Source organism: Acanthochromis polyacanthus, chromosome 14 (assembly GCF_021347895.1).
Source record: "Acanthochromis polyacanthus isolate Apoly-LR-REF ecotype Palm Island chromosome 14, KAUST_Apoly_ChrSc, whole genome shotgun sequence".
Classification (NCBI taxonomy): Eukaryota; Metazoa; Chordata; class Actinopteri; family Pomacentridae; genus Acanthochromis; species Acanthochromis polyacanthus.
Genome location: NC_067126.1, coordinates 32,272,074 through 32,298,734, shown reverse-complemented (window position 1 = coordinate 32,298,734; position 26,661 = coordinate 32,272,074). Strand labels below are relative to the sequence as shown.

Here is a 26,661-nt window from a genome sequence, read left to right as displayed (position 1 = left end):
TTTCCATTAACCTTAATGTCAGGTTCTGCATAGAATAATGATCCTTTAAGCTTACGTGCCAGACCGTACTGGAAAGATCATCAATTTATAAGGACAGAAATCAATAATGCGACTGACAAATGCTGGAAGCAAACACTGTAACTACCTGGCCTGCCTTGGAACCTGTAGGTTTATCAATATCAGAATGAGAAATTAGCTCAGCCAGCGACAGGCTGACAACTGTGGCCTACCTCGTCAGGAGTGGAGATGATGTTCACACTGACAACTTGTTCAGTCAGGACAGATTCAGAGTGGATGCGGTTGAGTCGAGTTCGAAGTTCTGCATTTTGGGACAGGGCCTAAATTGGAAAAAAAAAAATCTTTTAGTGTTTGTAATTTCACATGAAACTGTTTTACATGTTTATATCCAAGCATGATTTGGTGTGAAAGTGAACCAGTCTTGTGAGCATTGACCCTTAACTTCAATTGACCTAATGTCCTGTGTTTCATTCTATGTTTCACTGCTATTTTTTTGTGTACTTTTTGTAACATGCTTTCACGATGACCTATTGGCCTATGTTTGACTGTTATGTTTTTTATTATCTGTCCAGGGACTGCGGCTGTAAATTAGCATTGTTGCTATGATCCAGCATATTTACATCTACTGCTATCTAAATAAATGTTCATTAACGTGCGCAGTCCCTATCAAATAAACAAACAAATTTTAAAAAGTATAAGTCGACATTCATTGAAAAGGAGAAATCTGTGTATTTAGTATTTTAGATCTTTATGTTTTGGATGATTACTGCCTTTAAAGGGACTTTCTCAATCCTTTTATGCACAGTGTGGGTCAGGAGATACCCATTTTAAATTTGATTTGGGTCTGTTTTGACCCATGTTGCGCATCAAAGAGCTAACTACACTAGAACATGTTCAACAATGCAATCAGGTGGTCTGGAAAAAGATATTGACGATTCAAAGGACTGTGATCTGCATTTTATTCACTCTGTAAGAAATGTCAAAGTAAAAAAATATTAATGTCAGTACTTAAACACTTCAGCTGAAGAATGTGTTTTTAAAAATCTGTCTTCATACAGTATTTGCATTACTGTACCAAGAATATCTCTTCATCAGTGCTGGTTGATAAAGGCTGTAAAAGTTAAATACTGGCATCTACCCAAATGTAAATTGATAGATGATCAGACTACAAGTTTACAGTGCTGTTTGAGAATGTTACATTACATTAAATATTATATGCTTTACTTTCAAATTGAAGTAGATTTTTTATTTTGCCCAGATAATGTTTGAATGGCTTTGTATTCTATGTTTGGACCTGCCAGAGGGCTCTCTCGATAAGAGTAGGTATAATAATATGTTAATTTCTCTGCAAACAGCTGGAAAAATATGTGTGTATATCAGCGATGGCAATCAGCCAGAACGAGTCAGCAAATAGAGACACATTGGATAGCAGCAAAAATTCAACATTGTGTATCAATAAATCATACAGCAGGACATGAATATTCACTGTAGTGGGGCTACATGTGTAGAGAGGAAACTTCTGGTCACATCTTATGAGGTAAAAAAAAACACTTACAACTCTACAAAACAGGGCAGTGAAAGCCCTGAGTGTTTAACTAGTCTTTAACCCTCTGAACACCAAGGAAATTCTGAATGTTTTTTTACTGACTGTAGGTTCATTTTTCACTGTAATATAAAGTCCTGTACCTCTATGGAAACAGAACAACCATGGCTAGAAATAGAAATAACAAATCATGAAAGAAGAAGCAATCTAAGGCTTTTCCTGTAGTGCCCACAGGTGATATCAAAATTTTAAAAACTGATGACTACACATGAGAAATTTTGCTAGTTCCATTTTAATTATTTTCTCCAATCAGCTCTGTGTAAACACAACCTGAAGTTCAGCTCAGTTCATGAAAAATGTCCCTGAATTCTTCTCATGTGACTGTTGGTAGCAGCTGAGTGAGTCATGGCCTCTAAGGAGCTGCGTTTTTTTTTAGTCCTTTACTGAATCTGGTTCGAGCAAACTGTTCATTTTTTAAAATCATTTTTAAAACAAGACATGTAGAATAAAGTGATGCTGACAAAATACCATGATTTAAAGTTAAAGCTCAAGTTTCCTGACTGAATGTCACATCACAGATGGGCTGGATTTTGGAGCTCAGAGGGTTAAAGCAAGCTACGATCAATGTTTTGACTATGCGAAAAAGGTCACTACTAGTGAGCCCACAGAGATTCACTGCACTCTGCAGTTCCCCGAGGCATGATGGAGCTGTTCAGCATGTTTCAGCTCACTGCCTTCATTTTCAGGCCCATGTCTTTTCTGTTATGGTTCATGCTTCTCGCTGTAATTCTTTTTCATGTGCGACAAACAGCTGCAAAATATGTGACAAAATCCACTGTCCAGCCTCAGAAGAACAGAAAGCCAACGTTAGATGGTGAACACAGTGGGGCATTTCGCAGGTAAAGAGCAATTTGTAGTTATTAAAAACAGAGCTAAAAGAAGGTGAATATAGGACTAACATTCAACAGCTGGCTGGAAACACAACTCTAGATGAATGTAACATCTGGATGTCTAAAAAGGAACTGTCTACAAAAAGTTTGGTAAATAAGCAAATACAGGTTTAAGTATATACAGTACATACATGCAAGTATAAAATACACTAAATTAAGGGGTGCCAGTCCCTTAGAAATATCCTGCCGGGATTAAAATAGTTATAACCAGAAGCTGTAGCTCTAGAAACCACAACTTCCGACTATCAACCTCCCTCAGAGATTTAGCCATGAGACCTGACCTCTAACCCGTGACAACCGTGTCACATAAGCATCCAATTAGGAACAAAACGGAGATAAAGCAGCAAGTGAAACATTTCACTGAAATGATGTCAACTGTTTGCAGAGGAACAGTCCAATTAAATCGCTGGGGTAGAGAGACAGCCCCAAGCAGCAGAGTTAATGAACTGCACTACAGATTCCTCTCTCTCTCGCCAATTAATATGGGTAAAGATGATTGGACTTTCACGACTCACTTGCCTCCGCTCTCATCTCCACACATTATCTTTTCTAATTGTGATTACTGTGCCTGCTTTGGATAAACTGCATCTTGTGTGTTTTATCTGACAGCTTGTCATCATGAGTGTGTCTTCAAACATGACGGCTACAAAACGGGCTTAAAGACACAGAAGACACATCAGTCAAATTACAGCTGTAATGTCCTGATCGCTCCTGGTAATTACATGTTAAACATCATATTTCATATTTAACAGTCATAATAAGAAAACAGTCCAATACATCTGGCAAGTAATTCAGATTAACTCACTAACTAGCAGTAAGAGGATGGAGGCATGATGGGTAATGGTGGACGGCAGCTCATTACCTGCGACAGAGACTTCCTGAGAGAGTTGATCTGGGCAGACTGGTCCGACTGTTCCTGGTCAGACAGGATCTGTTTGATCTTTTCTTTCTCTATGGCCACAGTGTTGAAGGCCGACTTCAGCAGCGAGTGAACTGCAGAGAGACGGAACAAAAGCAGAAAACTGTAACCTTCCGATCCTTTCACCAGATCAAAGTGAACTGCTTGGTGAACTGTGCGGACTGTGTGGAACTCACTTTCACTCTTCATTCTCTCAAAATAGCAGGAATTTCTTGTAAGTTCAAAAACTATATTTCATACATTGTATAGCTATTTTGTCAAGTAAAGCAACTCTCAGTATCTTGGAAGACTCACGCAACATAAAGGCAGAGTAACCAGACTCAATCAAACGTGACAAATGAACAGTTTTCAGGTATGTTAGTCAAGACGTTCGTTGTTCACAGTAAATCTGAACCTGGCCGTGACCTTACGGTATGATGAAACAGCCTGAAGTTACATTTAGTTTACATGTGATACATTAGCACCACAGAGGATGACTTTCACTCTACGGTTCCTGCTTATGTAGCTGGTAGAAGGACGACAGCATGTTCAAGCGGAAGATTGACTGACTGGTCTACAAAATATCTATAAAATTTTTAAAAAATCTTCCTTTTAAATTCCAAAGTGACATCCTTAACCCGACAAAAATTCAAGCCTCATTTTACAATTAAAAAATAAAACCAAAAACAATCAGCAAATCCCTGAAACTCTTTGCATTTGTACCTAACACATTCCTGAAGTATGATTGTTCTTCTGAGTTATTGGACATATATTTTCTGACTTTTAACTTGACTGATTGTTTGATTATTTAACTAATTGTTTCAGCACTAACTACAAAAGTGTTTCAGAACATGTTCTTGAGAAATTAAGCCACACTGTACTCTGTTGGGTTATTTTTTTAATTACACTTCAGCTTTGGTCGGTGTTATCAGATATGACAATGTTGTGATTACTAAGTAGGTTTCTGGGGTTTTAGTATCAGGACGTTGCTAGAAGTAATCCAACAGGGCAATAAATAAGAGGCAAGATTATCAAAAAAAGCTGTTTACAAGCAGTTTAGATAGGCAGAGCCACAACAAAGGGCATGGAGATAATCACAGGATGAATATGGAGAAGTTAAAACAACATTATTTATTTAGGATTATAAACACACATTTTTCTGATGCTATCATGCTGACTTTTATTTAACTCAAACCGATATTGGATTCCGTTTAATTAGGAAAAAGCCTGAACTCGACTGTCTGAAAACTGATAATGAGCACACCCCTAATGTCAACAATCCATCACTGCAAGGATGAAAGGGATTTAAATTCTGCCTTTAAACAGTTATGGTAGGGATAGTGTGTGTCATTATTTTACTTCTCTTTTCCTCTTTAGCCCTCTGAACCCCAAAACCTGCTGGCAAGTTTATAAAGTATATTATCTTTGAAAAAAGCTCCAAAATGATGCTTTTAATCAGGGATAGAAACTGCAACAACAGAGCATATTATGACTTTTTTTTTACTTTCCAATGCTCCTTGAACTACTCATCTTTGAAGCGCTGTGCCATCAGAAAATTTAAACAAATCTGAAATTAAAATCATGATATTTAATCAAAATTAATTTGTTCTACTGGTCAAGTTTGAAAATGTGCCAAAAATAAACAGTTTTCATTAACAAGATTCTGTACAAAACTAAAAGTCTGCGCTCCTCAGTGCAACATAAAGTCATTACTCAGTTGTGACAAACAGTCATGTGACTAAAATTCAGGATTTTCTGGCTTCACTGGGCTGAACTGCAGGCAGTGTTTACACAGAGCAGATAGGAGACAGGTATGGAACAAATTAAAATCTAAGTATATATAGAAATACATAATAAAGTATATGAAAAACACCTATAGCATGTAAAGTCACTATTATTTTCCCATATTGGTAACACCTGTCGCATTTTTTTCTAATATTGTAAATAAGCAAGAAATGTAACTTTTGTTTTCTCTTTTTTATGACTTATGACTTTGTAACTTTGTTTTACAGCAAAAAAAGACATTTTTCAGTGCTTTCTACTTCTACTGTTGTGCTGGTTCTATATAGTTCTTTATATTGCAGTGAAAAATGAGTCCACAGTAAGAAAAATGTGACAGTAGCCCAAAAAAAAAATGCCCAGAAACTTCTTAGAGTATAGAGGGTTAACCAGGAGCTTTGCCTAAAGCCTGTGATCATCTTTTGTTTTTTATTTTTAGCCCTGTGACTTTTTCAAGGCCCTGTCCAGGATCTCAGCAAAGTAATTCAGTAATGATACAATGACATCATAACCAAGACGAATGATGACTGAAGCTACTACACGATAATACAATCCGGGTTGTGATAAAGCACAATCATCCTTTTAGGAACGTCAAACAGGCTGCCAGGCCAGCTTACCTTTCTGGGCAATGGTGCAGAATTCCTCCTGAAGTTTAATGTAGTCGCTGGCACACTCTACGCTGTCCGTCAGGCGGGAGACGGGGGGCTGAAAGTCCACCAGCTCTGCACACAGGTTGGGGTTGGACGAGTGGAGGCGGACGGGGGACATGCTGGCAGACAGCGGGACCTGGAGGGACATGATGACCACAGAGGACCACCTTAGAGGCAGGAAAACGCTCGTGTGTTGTGTGTCTGACAGCCAGAACCAGCAAGACGTACAGTAGTTTGGTCTGAATGAACACTATAATTGTACCATTCACACTGTTTCACAATCTGACAAGTCACACTGAGGAGCACGAACTTTACTTTTTTATTAGCTACATGGAGATGATTTTGAAGGAAACATAATAACTGTCTACTTATTCACACTTCACTTGCTGCTGATATTCTCCATATGAGCAAAAATCTTTTTTAATCACCAAGGTCAAGAAGGCAGGAGTCCTTGGAGAGCAGTTTTCATAGTGGATGCATTACCATAATTAATAGTTAAATAAAAATAAATTCAAATAACCAGTGAAGTCGCTCTGGAAATATTTTCTCCTTGAGGCTGCATTAGTTTTACCTCTAAATATGAACAGTGAATTGACTTGCTTGTTCCTGAAATCTACACGATTAAACATTGATAAGCTTTATTCTATCACTACGCAACAAAGTGTATGAGAAAGTATGGAAGCACATTTAGTCTAAGAGCGATTAATATATGATGCAACATGAAGATGAATTAGCAAAAAGGCATTCAGGCAGTGACATACGACACGAATAATAATACGTGCACAGAAAATAGGACAGAAAAGTCAAAATCAAATATGTTTTAGTTGTGTATTTGTGCTGTCTCTTCTCAAAAGGCTGAGAGAGCAGATTTTATATGTCACTCATAGTAGTCTGCAACCAACACAGTAGTTTTTGCAGTAAAATGTGTGATTCCAGTTCTTTTTCCCCACTAAGATTTTAATTACTAAGGGACATGTGCAGTCTGTGTGTGCTGTGAGTGAAGATCTGAAGAGGAAAAGTACCTGGAGCTGGAATTTTGCATCTTTGCCGACACTTTTTGTTCTCCATCTTCTGTTCAAGCGCTTTTCTTTCTTTGACAATTCTACGCAACTGGTCTTTGTGGCACAGGTGGATCAAAATATGCAAAGTGCGGTTAATAGGAGAAACAATAAAACGACAAAAAAAAAAGAAGCAAAAGTTAAGACACAAATTGCAGTGAAATGACAAAAAAAAACAACAAGCAACATTCCTACAAATGGATTGCAAAATAAAAAAAAAATGCATTTCAGCCCAAAACTGTAACACAAAATAATCGATAAACCAACAGATACGATTGGTTAGAGAAGCAGCGGGTGTTTTGTGAGCATCGCTGTGTTATGTGTGCGCAGACGGGCTAAGAAGGTGACAGATGAGGGTTTTAAAAGCCCCTTTTTTTAGACTGAAACACCTCCATTACTACCTGAGTCATCCTGAACAGCTCACTCACACACACACACACACACACACACACACACGCACACACACACGCACACACACACGCACACGCACACGCACACGCACACGCACACGCACACACATCACATGCACACACACAGACTTCACAAAGATGCAGAGAACAACGTAGACAGAATAATCTTTAAATGAAACACTAAATTGCTTCCTCTGTTCTCCGCCGTACCTGTGTGCATTTGTGTTTGTGTGTGTTTCCATTGTTGCAAACATATCTGTGTGTATGTGTGAGTGTGTGTGTGTATGTGTGTGTTTTACCTGCATATCTGTGAAATTGGGCGCTGACTGCGTCCTTTGTAGAATCTCCAGACTCTGCAATAACCGGCTAAGCTCAGTCAGGTTGGACTGGCAGCGTGCGAGCTCTGAAAATAAAATTCAGACCCACGAGCTCACAGACGCATTCGGCATTATGTGTCACGAAATAGTCACCCATCCACCTCTCAGGGATTTACGGTTTGGCCCGAAGGCTTGATTTAATCCACTCGTTTTGTCAAATCAGATTTGCTCCCAGAATCGGGAGGAAAATTGCACTTACCCTCCGCGCACCTGTCCATCTCCTCTGATTCCTGCAGCCAAGCCACCACCTTGCTCTGCCCGTTGCTGTAGGAAGCAGGCAGGCTGCTGTTGCTGCTGCTGCTGGGGGCCGCCGGCTGCCACGGCAAGCTGCTCGGCTTGGCCTGCTGCGACGATGAAACAACAGACAGACTCAGAGGTTTGGTTGTTTTGTCTGAAATGTCGTGTCAGAATGGATAGCAGTGTGCTTTCAGAGGAAGTCCAACAGGATGATTGATGATATTGACAATACTTAGGTTATTGGAGTGGCTGTGACAGTAAATTAATATTCTGAATTAGGGCTGCAAGCGATATATAAATTATGCTCTTGAGTAATGTAGAAATCATTTCGGCTACAGAGATAAAGGAACCAGGGGAACTGATAAGAGGGCACATATGAAGGTACATTAATCGCATTCATGTGAAAACAGTTTTGCATCAGCAGGCATTTTAAATTAGAAGATTATTTTTGACAGGGGAAAAAGGAAACACGTGACAACTAAGTAAACACATTAGTCAGATGAAAAATATGAAGAAGTCTGTCTTGCTTGGGACACTGACAGCGTAGCAGATGTGTCAAAATGTATGTTTCGAATTTATCATATTGAAATGATAAAACACAGAGAAAAGCAGTAAGTACTCAAGTTAAAAAGATGAATGTGGTTTTGTTTCATAAATAGCTTCATCACAACTTCTATATTTCAGTTCTGTTGCACTATTCTGAACAGAACAACATTATTGGTATTTAAAAAAAACCTTTTTCTCCACATAGATGTCTGGTGTCCTTGACAGGGTCACATGACAAAGCTGCGACAGCTGCAGTGAATCTGTTCAGCAGCCAAGAGAGAAGGACTGGTCGATACTGGCAGCTTTCAGCTAATGCGTACCGGTATGAATGAGCTTAGTGGGAAAAACACGATCTTTGACAACTTTTAAAAGACTTACAGCTGGTTAATCTAAGACACTAGAGGAACAACGTGTTGTATTATCTGCCGTTAGGAGCACGAGGCTGCCGTGCCGAAGCTTTCCTATTTGCAGGAGATGCTGGATATCTTCCTGCCAAGTCTTTGATGCAGCAGCTAATTCTGACTCTAGGACCGGAGTTTTTCATTTGAGCTGTTCATCTGGGAGAGCTCATCAGGCTGCAGCCAGCTGTTTAGAATCCAAATCCTACTGATCACCTCTAATGGCCTCCATGTGGCACGGAGCATCAGTCCCAGGAGACGCCGGTCGGCCTTCACCTTTACACGCTTCAAACACACCGACGCAGAGCTGAGCTCATACTGAACTGGAAACAGTCTAGACAACCAACCCTTTTTTTGTTATCCTAATGGTCAATCAGCTTTACTGCATTAGGCTGATATCTTTCTACAATCCGCATCCATTAGCCTGGCAATTAATGACATAATACAGGGGACATATCAGGTGAAAACAGCAATGTGGAGCAAGTTTTCAGCTCGTACAAGGTCAAACAGCGGCTTCGACACATGAAAACTGTGAAAAACTTTAGATTTATTGTGTGTGATGAAAATGTCGGCGCCTATGATCACTGTGGATGGTGAGTGGATTGTAGATGATATTTTGATATCCCCACAGTTCGTAATAAAAACAGAACTAGGCGATCTCTCATTACCCACAACGTGCTCTTCTTGAATAAATCATTGGAGACTGATGAGACCACAGAGAGAGCGACTACTTTTGAGCCTCAAACACAGCTCAAGTATGAGGAATGTTCAGATTTCTACTAACATCACGTGTCAGGAAAATGTTGCTGTCTTTGACTGAGATAATTATTTGTAAATGAGGAATTGGAGCCTCTGGTTAGATTAGCATGGAGACGGTGCTACCCTCAGGTGTTAGATTCAGCAAGAACATGAATAAGCATGCTCCCAAAATGTCAAACCAACCTTTTCCAAACTCAAATGTTGAGCTAAGCACTGTACAGTGTGCATAGTGTTCCTTTTATTTGTGTCATTCTACAAAGAAACCTAAACTAATCCACTTTTCATGTATGATTAAACCTTTATGCAATGAGGGATTTTCTCAGAATTTCCTGCCACTTTTTTTGCACCAATAGTGGTGTTAAAATGAAGACAAGACCTCACCTTGGCTTCATTCACCACAGCTGGGGCGGGCTGGGGGGACTCCATGGCAGCCGAGGGAGGAAACGTTCTCATGGTGGCCTCTCGGGGAGATCGCACAATCTCGTTCTGTCGATAAAGCCGGTGGTGACGCAGCTTTGACACCCAGGCGTCAAAGATGTCTTGAGATTTGACCTAAAGAGGACAGAGAGGACTGTCACCCGCTGACCTCCTTTTTGTCGACGCTGAAATATTGAGCCGTCATCAGCGTTACCTTCAGGTGATAGATGTGCTCCTCGGTGTCCAGGTCGATGCGGCGGGCCCTCTTTTTGATGGACATGACTGAGAGGCCGACGTCGATGCTGCCGTGAAGTTTTCCTTTTTGGATCTAAGGAAAATGATAGGAGCACATTTTTGACTTATGCATACAAATAATATATTAATATATTATATTATTGGCATCTGTTTTGTGCTTCCTAACAAGGGCTGCCTGGATCTGAGCAACTGCTTCTGGCAATGTTCTTCAGTATGTACACTCACTGGCCACTTTATTAGGGACACCTTGCAAGCAAGAGGTTGGACCCCCTTTTACCCTCAGAAACTACCTTAATTTTTGCTGCATACTTTCAACAAGGTGTTGGAAACATTCCTCAGAAATTTTGGTCCAAATTGACATGACAGCATCACGCAGTTGGTCAGCCAGTCAGGTGACTGTGGAGTACAGTGAACTCATTGTCATGTTCAATAAACTAGTTTGAGACGATTTAAGCTACAGGCAACTGATAAGGGAAAAGTTAAAGGTTAAATATAAAGATGGAAGGGTGCATTATCCTGCTGGACGTAGCCATCAGAACAATGTACACTGTGGTCATAAAGGAATGGAGCCTGAACCGCTGATACAAGGTTCAATGTAGTTTACGCCAAATTCTGACCACCTGAATGTCGCAGCTGAAATCGAGACTCATCAGACCAGGCAACATTTTTCCAATCTTCTATTGTCCAGTTTTGGTGAGTCTGTGAGAATTATAGCCTCAGTTTCCTGTTCTTAGCCGACAGGAGTGGCATCCGGTGTGGTCTTCTGCTGCTGTAGCTCGTCTTCTTCAAGGTTGGACGTGTTGGGTGTTCAGAGATGGTATTCTGCATTCCTTGGCTGTAACCAGTGGCTATTTGAGTTACTGTTGCCTTTCTATCATCTCCAACTATTCTCCTCTGACCTCTCACATCAACAAGGCATTTTCATCCACAAAGTGCCGCTCACTGGACATTTTCCCTTTTTCAGACCATTCTCTGTAAACCCCAGTAAGAGTTTTGTGTGAAAATCCCAGTAGATCAGCAGTTTCTGAAATACTCAGACCAGACCGTCTGGCACCAAAAACCATGCCACATTTAAAGGCACTTAAATCCCTTTTCTTCCCATTCTGATGCTCGGTTTGAACTTCAGCAAGTTGTCTTGACCACGTCTGCATACCTAAATGCACCGAGTAGCGGCGATGTGATTGGTTGATTAGCTGTTTATGCCAACAATCAACTGAACAGGTGGACCTAATAAAGTGGCCAATGCATGTAGAGATATTGCTGTATTATAACTTACCTAATCTGCAGAGAAATGAATGTGTAAAAAATACATATTTTGACTTGTCTTGCAACATTTGCTTTAAAATTGAATCTTTTCATCCTACAGAACAGGGCTTCTCAGTCCAGATGCTGCTTGTAACTTGTGGTCTGAATACAGTCAGTTATAAAGTACAGCTACAATTGATACTCTTCAAAAAAATTTAGAATATCAATTGTAGTTAGAGCAATCCTGTAGTTGGATGTATGTGATTATAAAGTGGCTTATTTCACTATAGCTGACATTGTTGTCATGGCGGCATTATTTGCTGGAAGACGTTGTAGTGCTGGGGCTGTGCTCGTGTATTGGCATCACACCACAGAACAGACTGTTACAATGCAGGACATGTCACTTTGTTTTCTATTTCTACAACTAGAGTAGAAGTGGTTCTAAAACCCTTGAGTCAGAAATAAACACAGACTGACTGTCTGACGCGGCCGCGGTTTCATGCATGTCCAGTCACGAGAGATGTGGTGTAAATACACATGAAGGATTAAAGGTCACACTGATGCAACTGATTGCAGGCAAACTGTGCCTTTCAAACATCATTGAACGAAACGTCTTTTCTCTAGAAAAGTCCGGAGAGACTAAAATTTCTCCATAATGACCCCAATAATGATACCAAATGGTAATTTTAAAATAAATTTCAGTCATTTTGGAGAGATTGGACAATTTTGAACATTTTTTTAGTAATTTTGGACAGTTTTTAAAATCATTTTAGACAATTTTTGAGAGTTTGTGAGTAATTATGGACAAATATGCAGATGTTTTGATAATTTGAGCAATTTGGGGCATTTTTAAAAATTATTCTGGACTAATTATTGAGGAATTTTGGACAATTTTTTGCCACACGAAAATTGTGAGTGATTTTAGCCAAATTTTGATTCCTTTTAGATAAACTTTGAGTAATTTTGGACCAAATTTTTAGGCGTTTTTGGTTGTGTGAACCAAAATTGTTTAGGTTGTTTTGGTTGTGTGAAATCAGACATCGTAAAGGTCAAGAATAACTAGCCTGTTAGAAAATACAAAAAGTGAAGGTTTGCGAAGGACGTGCAAATTGTGTGCATGGATGCAACACTGTGTCACTATATGTCCATACAGAGACAGACATCTCATCATAGCTGCCACCACCATGCTTCACATCATGATGCTGCCACCACCATGCTTCACATCATGATGCTGCCACCACCATGCTTCACATCATGATGCTGCCACCACCATGCTTCACATCATGATGCTGCCACCACCATGCTTCACATCATGATGCTGCCACCACCATGCTTCACACATTGAAGTTTGATGCCGTTTGAATGACGTCATTTCTCCCATTTGGTTCTGATGTATTTTGAACTAGAAGTTAGTGAGTTGATTTCATTTGTTAGTGCAAACCGTTACAGACCTCTGACCTTGACTGAAAATCTGATGTGGATCTTTAAGCAATAAGTCTGAGGACTTCTATTATAGAGACGGCAAAAAAATCTGTCTGAAGGAAAAGACTTCCAAAGAAATTAAAAACAGCAATGAAAAAATACTAAAAATGTACATATTTTTCTACTGTAAACACAACTAATTTGCATTTTTCCATGTAAAAAAGTAATGTGAAGATATCAACTTGGGATATAGGTAACATCCTTCCTAATTCAATCATAAAATGACAATAAAAATGACCCTACACGCAACATTTATGTACTCAATTAAAGTACTTAAAACGGTTCATAAAGACAGTAGAAGTGGCTCTCACTGTGCAGATTTCATGCTTTTTCATGTGTTCTGCTACGTGTCCATTTTGTCAGTGAAGTTTTAGCTTTCCTGCAAAAGTGACGTGGCGTTCAGAAACACACCGAACATCGTGACCCGTGTTGCAGATGTTTCTGCTGACTCATTGCCAAAGCGAGCTGATGTCAGGCCGGGCTGCCTTGTTTCTGCCTCTGGGTGATAGTCAGGGTTACTTACATCAATGGGGGATTTGGAGTACTTCAGGATACCGTTGTCCAGAACAAAAAACCGCTGCAGAGAAAATAACCACAAAAATAATGCGTTTGGTAAACAACAGAAAAAACACATACTGAACCTGTTAATATTGTAGATTTTACACAAATTCTAAGTCATCTACAGTGAATATTGTCAGAATATGCTATATAACATATAATTTGTGATACAGCTGTTGCTAAAAGTGGTGAATTTCTCAGAAATACTCAGTATGCTTGCTGGAGAGATAAGAGAAGGTAAAGTAAGGTGCATGAAAGGAGGAATTTCTTTCACTTTGTTAGACAACAAACTGTTTAGCATTCAAGGAGTGGTGGTGTTTGAAAGTGTTTTTCCAGGAGCACAAGCTTTTGTGTCTCCTTTTGCCTGTGGATCTTACCTTGTGCCAGCCTTTCAGGGGCCATTTCCTCTTCTTCAGCATAAAACCCTCGTGCTTATCGGGCCTCTGGACGTTGCTCTGGCCGATTTTCAGCCCCTCAATTATTTCCCAGCTGTCCGCCTCCTAGAGAGGAATGAAAATCCACAGCTGTGTCAAATCTTAATCCACTCAGTCCTTCAGAACAAGAAGAAAAACAGGCGATACACTTGCTGTAATAAAAAGAAAAAGATGCTCCTGTCAAGTGGATGTTTTCTGGAGGAAAACAACAACACATGTGACTTTTCTTTATTCTATTCCCTCTGTACCACACATTTAAAGAAATACTGCCCCATTGAAATTCCTGCTGCCCTCTCAGCATTTCCACTCCATTAGCTTTCTCCTGACTGCGCTCTTCCTGTTCCATGTGGGTCTGTAAATCAAAGTGACGCCTCTGGAGTGGAGGGACAGGTAAGATATCCCACTATTGTCCCGCCAGAGGGGACTCTGGGAAACATAGGGTCACAGTTTCGATGGCAGAAAAACGCCTAATAACAGAGCAAGTGACATTATCTTTTCACAGTCTCTCAGAAGTTATAATGTTTGAAAGTCTTCAGTATTTTTTGACATAATCATTTCTGTATCTACTTCTGCATTAGCAAGGCTTCCATATCACACCACATTAGTCAAATGCAAAGTTGTTATGCTTCTAGATAAAAAACAAAAATATGGAAATAAATAAAAATCATCTGAACCCCAAAAACAAGCAAAGAATTTGAAAGAAAAGCACTCAGAGAGAGCAGTACTCCACACCAAGGCTGTTCATTCTCTCATATTTCACTATCATTGCTGCATTTGCTTATTAGTTATTGATGATCTGAAATCATGGCAACATAGAGTGTGTCCATTTAATATAGATGTACCCACAAGCAAAATGACATTGCGCTGAGCACAGGTGTGTGTTCTGCATGTGAAAGTTATGTACAGATACCCAATCACAAGACCTAAATATGGAGCAGGCGGTGGGAATTGATGGGACTCGGAAACACCTCCAAAATTTAGTTAGTTGTTCTTCGTATCATTTCTGGTAAGTCCACAGCGGTCGATTTGTAGTAGAATCGCAATCATATGATCATCAGCAAGCAGCTGGTAGCGTTCGCTTGTTGTCATAGTTACAGTGACGCCATGCTGGCTGCTATCTTACTTTAGGAAATCCTTAACAAATTCGTGGATCCAGACTATAACCTGCATCACTGCCAGAATCTAGTCACTTGGTCTTTGTGTCATTTCTGACCTCCCCTGAAAATTTCAGCCACATCCATTATTCTGTTTTTTGAGTAATGTTGCGCAAAGAACAGACGGATTCACAGACGGAAGACAAACGTACACGATCGTCACATAACTCTATCTGATTTATGACTTTTCAACAGTCTTTGAACTACTCATCTGTAATACACTGCTCTGTTGGGAAAATTAACCAAATCTAAGCTAAAAATCGTGATAGTTTGCTGAAATCAAATTTGCCAAAAATAAATCATTCGCACTCATTAGATCCTGTAGAAAACAAAAACCGAGAAGTCATGAGTAACTCAGCTGCAACCAACAGTCATGTGACCAAAACTGTGATTCTCGGCTGAACTGCAGGTCGTTGTTTACACAGAGCTAATGAAAAAAGTACGGAAGCAAATTGAAATTAAAGTAGTAAACGACGTATAATGCATAGTCACTCCATTTTCACAGTATTAGGCTGATTTAAAAAAAAGGCATCATTTATTGCATTATAACTGCACAGCAGATATTTTGGAGCTCTCTCTCTTTCATATTATGGTCGTACTGTTTCCATAGAGGTGCAGGACTTTATATTGCAGTGAAAAATGAGCCCACAGTGAGTTAAAATATGAGAGAAACACAAAAGCCCAGAGGCTGCTTAGAGTTTAGAGAGTTAATTTACTTTTTTAAAAAGTGTATTTTTTTTAAATCTCTCATGAGCATTACATTCCTATTTTGACCTTATGTGTCAGATTTTTTTGAAAACAAATTCATGGATTACTAAAATCCTCTACTTGGATTAATGATGCCCTGAATATCTCAGAGTGCATTTAAAAATGTGTTTCCAACAACCGGCTTCTTACTATAAGCAATGAACATAAAGTGTTTTTGCTTTTTTTTTTTTTACCAGAGTTCATATTTTGCACAAGAAAATTCTTTCTGTATTCCTGTTGAATTACTCGTCTCATTGGTTCAGGATTGAACAAAATCTGAATTTAAATTTTTTTTTGATGCCATTTGTGAGGATATTTGCTCTGATTGTTGGTCAAAAAACAGCTGGTCAAACTACTCCCACAGTCCTGATGAAGAAAATCAACTATTTTTAGTCTTCAACTATTTTCCCTCAAACTTTAACCTTGAATGTCGCTTATTTAATTAAATATTTAAAACCAAAAAAGAGCATTACAGAAGCCCCAGAGAATGTATTTAGCTGTGTTTAATATGTGCAGTTGTTAGAGAAAGCAACATAAAACCATGCAGTCAATACAAACATTGTCTACACTGTAAAAATATCCTGTTATGCAATCATCGATTTTTGAGCTGTTATCCATCTGAATAAGTAAAATATTAATACAATGTAAAGGCATTTAATATCGTATCATTAAAGTAGGTCTGATTTTTAATTTCACACTTGAACCAGTAGTGGCAGAGCGTTTTAGGCACAAATCCACAACTTAAAATGCACAAGCTTCTCTGGCAATAATAGCCGGCGGCACTTCACTGCACGATGTGATGCTGCAAGCTTCATTACGGCTCTTTGGTTTGTGCGTGATGACATCTGACCTTGGTTTTTGCGGGACGTTTAACAAAGGAGACGACAGCTTGTTTAATCTAATGACCAGGTGAACAGATCTGTCTGCAAATGAGGTCGTGTTCGTCCGCCGAGATCCGCCCCTCCTCTGAGCAGCCTCTGTGAAAACGGGGAAGAGTTCAAGCAAAATGTAGCTCACCGGTCAAAGCAATCCCACCATAAAAGGTAGCAGTCTACTCATTATACTCAGAGCGATTAGATCATTAAAAGTCAAACTACTAGCTGCTGCCTGTGAAATGATATTTATTACATAACAGCTGGTGAGCAGCCTCCCTAACAGGCACTAACAAGCAGCAGCAACTGGGAAATGCTTCAGACGAACTTCCTGTGTGCGTTATCTGCGACATTACAGACTTTCAACTGGCTCCAAACTGACAAATCAATAGAACACTGAATAAAGACCTGCTTCAAATATTGCAGTTCATTGCATTTTCCTGGGTGTCAAACTGTGGACAGATTCCTTTCCAGCTTCAACATAAACACCAACGTAAACATCGACTATATTGGTTCAAATGGAAGCCCCAGTTCCAGCAATAAAAATTGGATTTGTTATTTCACCTTGAGAATGGAGCTGAATTAAGCCAAAGTGACTCCCTGCACTCTGCTTACATTCATTGATCTCACTGCAGAATAATTTAAAGCTGAATGAGCCGGTCCCTCTTGGCGAGTTTACCCCTTTAATGAAGGATCTTCTCGTGGCAGACTCAGTAAGAGGTCGTCTGCTTTTCTGTGTCAAGATTTAAAGAGGTTTGCTGCACAAGGTTGCTCAGTTGATAGCAGATAACCTTCAGCGTCTCCCTTGAAAATAAGATTCTTCATATCAGCAGAGTAGGTAATCAAGAGAATAGAGCGATCTGAGAGCTGATTGGTTCAGGTACAGACCGCATGGGCGCCAATGTCGTCAGCAGAGATGCCCTGGGATCCCGATCGGCGTGATATTCACTGTACATCATTCCCCCAGCTTTTTTCCACCAGCATCAAATGAAGTAAATAAAAATAACCTAACCTAAAAAAAACAGGCTCTGGGTCAATATATAATTGCAGGACTTTTTGTAACATAGTTGACAGGTATCATAGTTAACATTTTTGCTGTTTTCAGGCCTAAAATCAACACGGCTGCCCATAACCAAACACCACGCGGCATTTTTACAGAAAGATTCTTCGAAATATTATATATATACCTTTGCAAAAATTCTGTTACACTTGCAAAATGCAAGCAAAATGAACACAAAGATTTTTTGGTGCAATAAGATTTTCCAAATATTTCAATATATGTGTTAATGATAATATTAATCAGAAATGTGGCCACCCAAAAATTTGATCTTATTGCACCAAAAAATCTTTGTGTTCATTTTCGTGAATGTCTCAACAAGTGTAACAAAACCTTTGCAAAGCCCAGTAATTCAGTAAAATTGAAATTTAAAGTTATTTCTAAAGATATTGTAGTAAACCTGTTGACAACTGACTCACACACTACTTTATATTAAATAACTCAGAAAGCCTTGGAGTTTTGCCAGTCTTTTCTACAGGAGGAAATGACATCATGTGGTCATGTGATCTGGAATTAACACACTTCCTTGAGAGGTGTTTTTGGACTCAGAAACAATTTGCTATTTTCCAACTAAAATGTTATATACAGCGCCCTCCATAATTATTGGCACCCCTGGTTAAGATAAATTCATTTTTCATTGCAGAAGCATACTCTCACACTGAAAATTGTAGAAAAAATGTATTATAGGAGAAGATTAGGTGCTGTTTTGTTGGCAAAAGGGGGTTGTACAAAGTATTAACAGGGGTGCTAATAATCGTGGCACACATGATTTGAAGTAAAAGAATTATCTCTTACTGTGTGATTTTTTTCCCCCACTGAATAAATGCACTTGAATTAAAGGCTGGATTTTGCTCTTTTTTTCCATTGTGGTCCTATATTATTTAGAAAAAAACCTAAATTTATTAGAAGCTGAAGAGCAAATCTTAATCAGGGGTGCCAATAATTATGGAGGGCGCTGTATTGTCAAAAAAGAAATATCTGTCATGATTATCTCAACTGAATAAAAACAGCACAATCCAAACCATTTCTGAATAAACCTTATTTTATTATTGTTTAGCTAATTAGAAGATGGTTATTGTTAAATTCAGATGGTAATTTAGTTGACATTTTAGTGATATCCATTCATTTTTATTAATAAGTGATTGTTTCCATAATAAATCATTCTGGAATTTGCAAAGACATGATCATAATGAACATAAAAAATGTTTTTTTTTAACTTATAATAAAAATGTATCCAAGATACATCCCATGGACTTCAAAAGTCACTCAATTATATATTGACCGTTCTATAATCCTCTTCATCAACCAAGTCTGTCTTGTCATGTCGGTTTCAAGTCTTCTGGGATCCACCGCTTGCAGTGGCACTGGCCACTGTAGAACAGTGGACTTTTTAATGCCGCCATGAATCACACTATTACAGTTAAGGTCTGTCTGAGCAGGAGAAAGGACAAACACTCCTTGGGGACACCTCAGGCTAAATCAGCACTATAAATATCAGTCCAACAGCCCACTACTGATGACCACTTTCTCTTACATATCTGCCTCGTGCATAGACACTGATGGAGAGTCCCAGCACTCCAAAATGCAGTGTCTTCCAGACGCAATAAAACATAATGACACAAATCAATAAAATGAGCGATGTAATGACGAAACAGACAAAACCTTTCAGTCTTTCTTTAAGAGTTCTAAATTGAAAGGATGACATAATGACGCATCAGCCCAACTAAACAAAATAAGCCCAGAAAAATCGTATTTTATCGTGCAATTTATTACTGCGTCTTTTCATCTGGAAATAAGGTTAATTGTCTTGTTGTCTCAGCAAAAACAGGTTGTTTTCTCACAAGACAACAAGATAAATAGATTCTTTTGACAAGACGATGACTCATTATTCCATTATCTTTGAAAAACGTCTCGCTGTTTCTCGTGTCTTGTTAACAGTAGAGCTGCAACAATTCGTGGAATAATTGGTTACTCCATTAATAGAAAATCAATCTTTAGTCTAGACAGTTTTGATAGATGCTTTTTGTTTAATCTGTTTTTTTTTTTAGCAAAACATTTTTTGGTTCAAGATTCTCAATTGTGAGGATTTGTTACTTTCTTTTTATGTTTTATGTTTTTGTCAGCCAGATATTTGTATTTTGAACGCTTGCTCGGGCGAAACAAGACTTTTGAAGACCTCAAATCAGAATCTGACAAAACGTTTTTCATAATAATTCATAATTTTCTTACATTTTACAGATCATTTTCTTGAATGATTAAAAACAACACAAATACAGCCTCAACCAGTCAAGTCGCAGTTCCTTCTGTTTATAAGTTATGAAGCTGAAAAACAGCCAGAAAAGTGTTTTTGCAGAACATTATGATGTGACAGTAAGTTTGACCTCTGATTTCTTACTTATAAAATGTCATCACTTCATCATTTCGTGTAAAACTTTGTCCTAGATCACACATTCATTTCGTATTTGTGGCCAAAAACCTGTTTCGTACGCTCAAAGTGACGCTTGTCATTTGAATTTAAAGAAATTCACTTGAAGCATTCCAAAGATATTGTGTTCACAAGAAAGGGGCATCTACGGATATTCTGAAAACCTAATTTCTCTGGACACGGCTGTTTCTGGCACAAAGGCATAAAAACTGATGATAAAAATAATGATTAGTTGCAGTAAAAGTTAAGACAAATTGGCTTTATGAGATAAGATGATTAAGAGTTGTGATCTTGAGATTATTTTAAAAAATCAATTAGTGGAACTGCATCCGTTCTTGGCTTCCATCGATGGCTGGGACCAAGCAGTCTACAGGTTTTATTTATGCGAGGCTGAAATCTCAGCAGCTCAAGTTACATCATGAACTACTCCTGACACAAACATGATGTCTTTTAAAGGGTTCTCAATTCCAGGCACTTTCTGGGTGTTTTTGCTACTTTTACACTTTCACACAGTGTGGTGTAATTTCTCACTCCAATATAAAGTCCTGTACCTCTACGGAAACAGTACAACCGTGACTGGAAGCAGAGATGTCTTTTGTTCAGTATGACAAAGTTATATTTTTCCACAAGTATTTCGTGATAATGCTTGAGACTGTGTAAAATTTTAAGCATGTCTGAAAACTTTTATCCACCATTATATAGTTATTTTACTTTTACATTCTGAATTTGTTCCCCCACTTACTGTTTGCTCTCTGTAAACACAGCCTGCAGTTCAATGTATTTCAGATGGAAAGTCCTAGATTTTTGTCATTTTTTAAAGAATTTAGTTTTGAATTTGATCTAATTTGTACATGAAATATATAGAAAAGATGGATTTTGATGAAATGTCATAATCTTAATCTTAGACTTTCTCATTTTTTTAAGACGAAATGGCATGGAAAGTTGAAAATCCAATGATTCTTTTTATTTATACTGTTTTTGCTTCTGATAAATGGTGTAATTTTGCTAATTTGGAGGCCTTTGAGGCTACAAGAGGTTAAAAAGCATTCAAAAGCATAATTGATTTTAATGGATTATTTATTCTGTTCTATGTCAACGACTCAGCTGTCAACTAAAGTGCAACACAGCTCAAGCAGACTAATTCAGAAGGTTACAGATGGGGTCATGCGATGGAATATGAAAATGGATGTGGGTAAGGGCATAAGGAGAGTAGATGGAGGTAATGATTTAAAAAGGGAGTTGTGGAATGTTTTAAGTTAATCCCAGATAAGCCTATGTCAATCTTAAGATCCAGATGTCTTTAGCTAAAGTTCATCTCCCATTCATTATGATGTGGTCGCCATGTTCACCACAAAATGCTGCATGTATGTGGTTTTGTACTATGAAATCGTAATCCCTGACAGACAAACTGCAAAATCTCCTCACCTCATCTACCACAATCCCCACTGAAAGGGGATATTTTCAGCAGCTAATAACCACAGAGGAATTGTTGTGAGGATGGATTTCACTGCAGTGTCTGGCTGGCTCAGCGGTGAAGCTCAGAGTAGGAGGTCGGGCTGCCACATGGATGTGAAGTTAGCACCCTGACAGAGAGACAGTCTCCTGCACTGTGTAAACGTCACAGATTCAGTTACAGCGGGTCACCTGTTGGCCTGCAGGTGAAAAAGTGCGGCTCATTCAGTAGAAACATACTTGAAGCTGAGGAAGAGGAGTCCAGCCGTTGAACACTGGGTGTGGTTTCAGAAAATAATTCTATTCAAGCCTGATAATAAAGGAGTGTTCAACAGGAAAACCGGCAACATTAATAGAAAATCATCCTGATTTAGTGTGTTTATAGCCATTAAGGCACACTTCTACTTTTCAGAAACAGCATTTCTTATGCTATTATGATGTCACTTTTTTTTGGTGCAATAATTGGGACAAGACTTTCCTTCAGTATTAACAAAGTTTTATCTTGTCCTATCTTACATTGAATTGGCTTTCTAAAACAGTAAAAATATATTTAAAAAATACGTTTAAGAAAACTAGCCAGCCTTCCTTAGTAAATGGTTACATAAATGAATGTGGTGGAATTTAAGGGGCCAGATTTCCATTTCTGGGATGTTTTTCCAGCTAGAAATGACCCCGACAGAACACTTCACTACCACTTATACGCATTTCTGACTCTGAATCCAGCACATTATATATATGGCATCCATTCTGACAATATTTCAGACAACAAAAAGCAGTCAAGAGGGTTATTGTCACACGGAAGATCCTGCCAAAACTTCGCCTGATTTTGAAGAAAGATGTTTGCACATGGGAGAGGAGTTAATGATTTCTGGTCATTACCATAAAAACATCCACCATCTGATGCCACAGCAGCTGATAATCGCATCACTGATTTCTCCCCTTCTCATAAATCCAGCCAGCTTCCATCACAGGGACCTATCTTGAATATTTTCCATGAAAACACTGCGATGCTATCAACTCCTCCTGCTATCTCTGAGCCAAATCACCGTATCTGACCAGGAAATGAGAAGCAACAAAAGAAAAAAGGGACATCCTGAGTCGTGTATTTGTCAAACGACGTGTTTGTGAGTCTGCGCTTACTGCAGGTGGTGCCTCTAATTGCTCTCATGAGGGTCTCCAGAGTGAACAGTAGTCGTCAGCAGAGGGGAAAGTGACAGGTATTGATTTGAAAATGGGGGCAGGATCCCATTAAGGCTTCCCCCAAACAAAATGCCCTGCTCTCATTTTTCTCAAAAACCAGAGTCCAGCCAAGCCAGCTAAGGCCTTTTCTAAGTGTCTGCTGTCCAGAAGAAGATGTGTTGCACCGTCTATTCTCTGTCTGAACAGACAGCAACGCAGCACAATGCTACCATAAAGAAAACTACACAACCAAAGTGCAGGTATAACTTTGCATTATGCCAATAAAGTCTGTGCTGGGAATGACTTTGTAAATCAGCTGCATAGTGATGCAGTTCATAAAAATGATTTGTAAAAGTCCTTTCTTGGTATTAGGAACAGAAGCTAAGAAAATGTCCTCTATTTAGTAGCTCTTCTGGTTCTTCACATGACACACACATCACATGATCTTCCAGTTCTCAGGAAGAATGTGTGATGTGAGTAAAAGCTCTAGAAAGCCAACAAAAGGAGCCTCCTGGTGAGAATGGATTGCTTTGTAAATTGGTGTTTCCCAAAGTTAATACTTTTACTCAGAACTTAACCCAGCATGGCTGAGAAGAACCATTAGTGCTCAGAAAAATACAACTGGACAAACTCCATCTGCAGAAGCACACAGTGTGACAAAAGCTTTTTCAAATTCTGGTCCTCAAATTCTGGTCCATTTCTCAGTTGTCTCTAGCTATATTCCAAATATATGTTTAAGAAATCTGGAGCCAAGCCCCTCAATTTTCTCTGTCTAAAAACCTTAAATGTGTTTGACAACTCCTCTAAAACTGCAGAGTGTTTACATATATGCATCCAGTCAACTGCCAGCTGGACTGGCAAGTTAGAACCTGTCAATCTTATTAAACCACACTTGACTGTTTTGGGTCTTGGGTCAGACGTTCGTTTGGCTGCAAGCTGTAAAAAATTGCTCCACTAAATGCTGCATTTTTTTTTAAATCAAGTATTTAAAGTCTCATTTACTATGTTCTGTCTATGTGGAGGGTAAAAGCCATACTAATTTTTGAGGGACCTCGTCAGTTCTGAGGAAGTCAGCCTCACCACAGGTGCTCAGTTTCACATTATAAAGCCTGAGAACATTTTCACTTCACTGTAGCTTTCTAGTTGGCATGAGAACCGCTCATACTGAGAGATTTGTTTTGCTCTCATGGATTAATGCAACATTTAAGAGTTTCTTATGAGTGAAGTTCCTACAATCTGCACAGAGTCAAATACACTAATGACTTGAAAATATGCTGCTTTAATCTGAATCAATCCGAAGTTTCAAAATCATACTAACAGTAGCAGTTAATGTTTTCATAGACTTGAAGCTCCCTAGTATGAAAATCTTATTTTACTCCTTATTCTTTCATTGGTGTCACATTTATAAATGATCAGATTTCACAAACATGCATAGATGGATTTCATCAGGCTGAAACAAACAACTTTTAATACTTTACAGTTAAGAGAGTCTGTTGAGAGCAACTTTGGATGCTCACGTACAAAACTCAAGGCTGAAAACAAAGATGTCCTCAGATGAGTCTGGATCGCCACCGGCTGCATTACTGCATCATTTCCACTGTCACATCATGACAGGAAACAGCTGCAACAATCACGATTCTAATTTAATCCTCAATTAAATTCTTGTCGTTCTACTGATGTGCCGACATTCTGGAGGTCTTCATCGAGCACAAAATTTATGCAATCTACCGGACAATGAGCTCATTTGTTGCTATCTTAGGAGTTGCTACCTGACGTCATTAAAAACATTAAAAGAGATTAATAAGAGAAGAAGTGCTTGTAGATAACCTTCACCAGATTAAGAAGCTTTTGGAAAATGAAATGCTGAACCATTTCACCCATGAAGGCCTTGTTATCAAAAGCAAGCAGGCGACAATAAAAGAAGGGAACAATGAGCGGGAGTTTTGGAAGGGTTAACTGTCTGCTTCACCAAGCAGCAGGCCTTCGACTGTGCTTTTCTAACGGGCCCCATTTCTCAAACTGGCTCCCTTTTCTGTTCAGAGCGTCATCTCCTGCGGACACAAAGCTGAGCTCCCACACAGCATACCAGAGTGTGCCACATGTTCAGTGGAGCACCAAGCCTCCGCCTGTCCCTCATGAAATATTCATCACCCAGTGCCGACGGAAAAGCGGTGATGTCAGAGATTCCAGTTTCGGTGTCCTGTTTCTGCACCGCCACAGTGACACAGCAGCTCAACGCGGTAAGGAGGGCCGGGGGGGCTTCACGTTGGCTCTGGGCAGGGGTTAAGTTTGAGCACTTGTCCTGTGAACTGTGAAATAGGACTGTATCTCATTATTGGCTGTGTGCTCTGCAAGGTTCTTATTTACTAACCAAGGAATTAAGGCTGCTCTCTCTTGGCTGATTAGTCAGCTAATCAGTTGATAAGGCCTTGTGAGGTTGATAGTTGGTTAGCTTTTGTTTTAATTAAGCCTTCAAAAGAAATAAATTATTAATCTGCAGTCGTTGTCAGAAGAGAGGGCTCCATGTGGGGGAATTCATGTGCAAAATTGACAGATTGAACTGAGCCATGATGATTAACCTGGACAGACATCGCATACATTTAAGTGTGAACTGGTTGCCCCTGGCACCTGCACAGGCATCTGTCAATACTTGTGCTTGTCTTCTTTCTTTGTCAATCAGGGGTTCCATGTGAACATTGTGAGTGTCTGTGTTGTGACTGGTTGATTGGTATGTGCAGCATGAGCTAAAACGTTCTAAGTTTGGGCTCGCTTGTTAACTAGGGCCTGACTGATACTGGATTTCTGGGGCTGATTGTAGGAAGTTATAAAAGAAGTAGCATATATGAATAGAATTATGATGGCGATACACAATGATGGGGTCATTGTTCATTAACTTTCAAGTGATGTATTTCACAGACTTGTTAGCAACCTATTACGAAGACAAAGCTTAACTCTGCACCATCGCCTATTTAGCTTTAACAAGTACGCTGCTAGATGTGCTGCATAGAGCACTGACATTTCACTGGAGTCGGAGCAGCTCTACTGGACAAACTATGTAATAATACTGTTTCCAAACTACCCCTTTTTCTGTATTAAGTTCAATAAAAGACAGTTTTCATCTTCGCTGAATATGATCTATGTATAAATACCGATACTCATACATCTGCGATAGGCCGATATTGCATGATATTATTGGGATCTGCGAGGCTCTATTGGTAACACTAAGTAAAAGACAAATAAAAACATACAGTAGAACAATTATTAGACCCTCCAGAAAAATGCGATTATGCGATCGCATGAATTCCCGCATTAATCACCAAAATGCCGCTGATTATGCGGGGGTCAATTATTTCCCAAAAGGCCGCATAATCCCCGCAAAACAGCGCATAATTCCCGCAAGAATGTCACATTTTTACGAAAAAAAAAAGAGAAATATGCGGGTCCCGCTTGATTTCACAATTTCCGCATAAAATGAGAAAACTATAACCGATATAAATGGAGTCGTGAGTGAGTTTTTATGTGACGCCCGGCCTGATGTCATCAGTTCGCACATTCACACACACACTAGAAGCACGAACTGACAATGCGGAGCGCGGCGCCAGTGTTGCCAACTTAGCAACTTTCTCGCTAAATCTAGCGACGTTCCAAAGCGTCCTAGCGACTTTTTTTGTCAAAAGCGACTAGCCACAAATCTAGCGACTTTTTCTGCCGTTTTGGAGACTGACAGGAAAACTCGGATCATTCTGCAGTTACTGTCCTCA

General features: G+C 39.2%; 1 protein-coding gene across 4 annotated transcripts in view; it reads right to left on the bottom strand.

The window, feature by feature from the left end:
• osbpl6 (oxysterol binding protein-like 6) overlaps nucleotides 1-26,661 on the bottom strand; it is a 55,195-nt gene that overhangs the window by 17,931 nt on the left and 10,603 nt on the right. Inside the window, exons 3-12 of one of the 4 annotated variants that reach the window (XM_022211310.2) lie at nucleotides 13,958-14,080; nucleotides 13,546-13,599; nucleotides 10,255-10,368; nucleotides 10,005-10,175; nucleotides 7,883-8,027; nucleotides 7,606-7,709; nucleotides 6,861-6,953; nucleotides 5,806-5,974; nucleotides 3,374-3,504; nucleotides 231-338 (exon numbers count right to left, since the gene is read on the bottom strand). In XM_022211310.2, the coding sequence (XP_022067002.1) occupies nucleotides 231-338; nucleotides 3,374-3,504; nucleotides 5,806-5,974; nucleotides 6,861-6,953; nucleotides 7,606-7,709; nucleotides 7,883-8,027; nucleotides 10,005-10,175; nucleotides 10,255-10,368; nucleotides 13,546-13,599; nucleotides 13,958-14,080 (1,212 nt within the window). The remainder of the gene's footprint in view (nucleotides 1-230; nucleotides 339-3,373; nucleotides 3,505-5,805; nucleotides 5,975-6,860; nucleotides 6,954-7,605; nucleotides 7,710-7,882; nucleotides 8,028-10,004; nucleotides 10,176-10,254; nucleotides 10,369-13,545; nucleotides 13,600-13,957; nucleotides 14,081-26,661) is intronic. The other 3 variants (XM_051959051.1, XM_022211311.2, XM_051959052.1) reach the window with 3 other exon arrangements.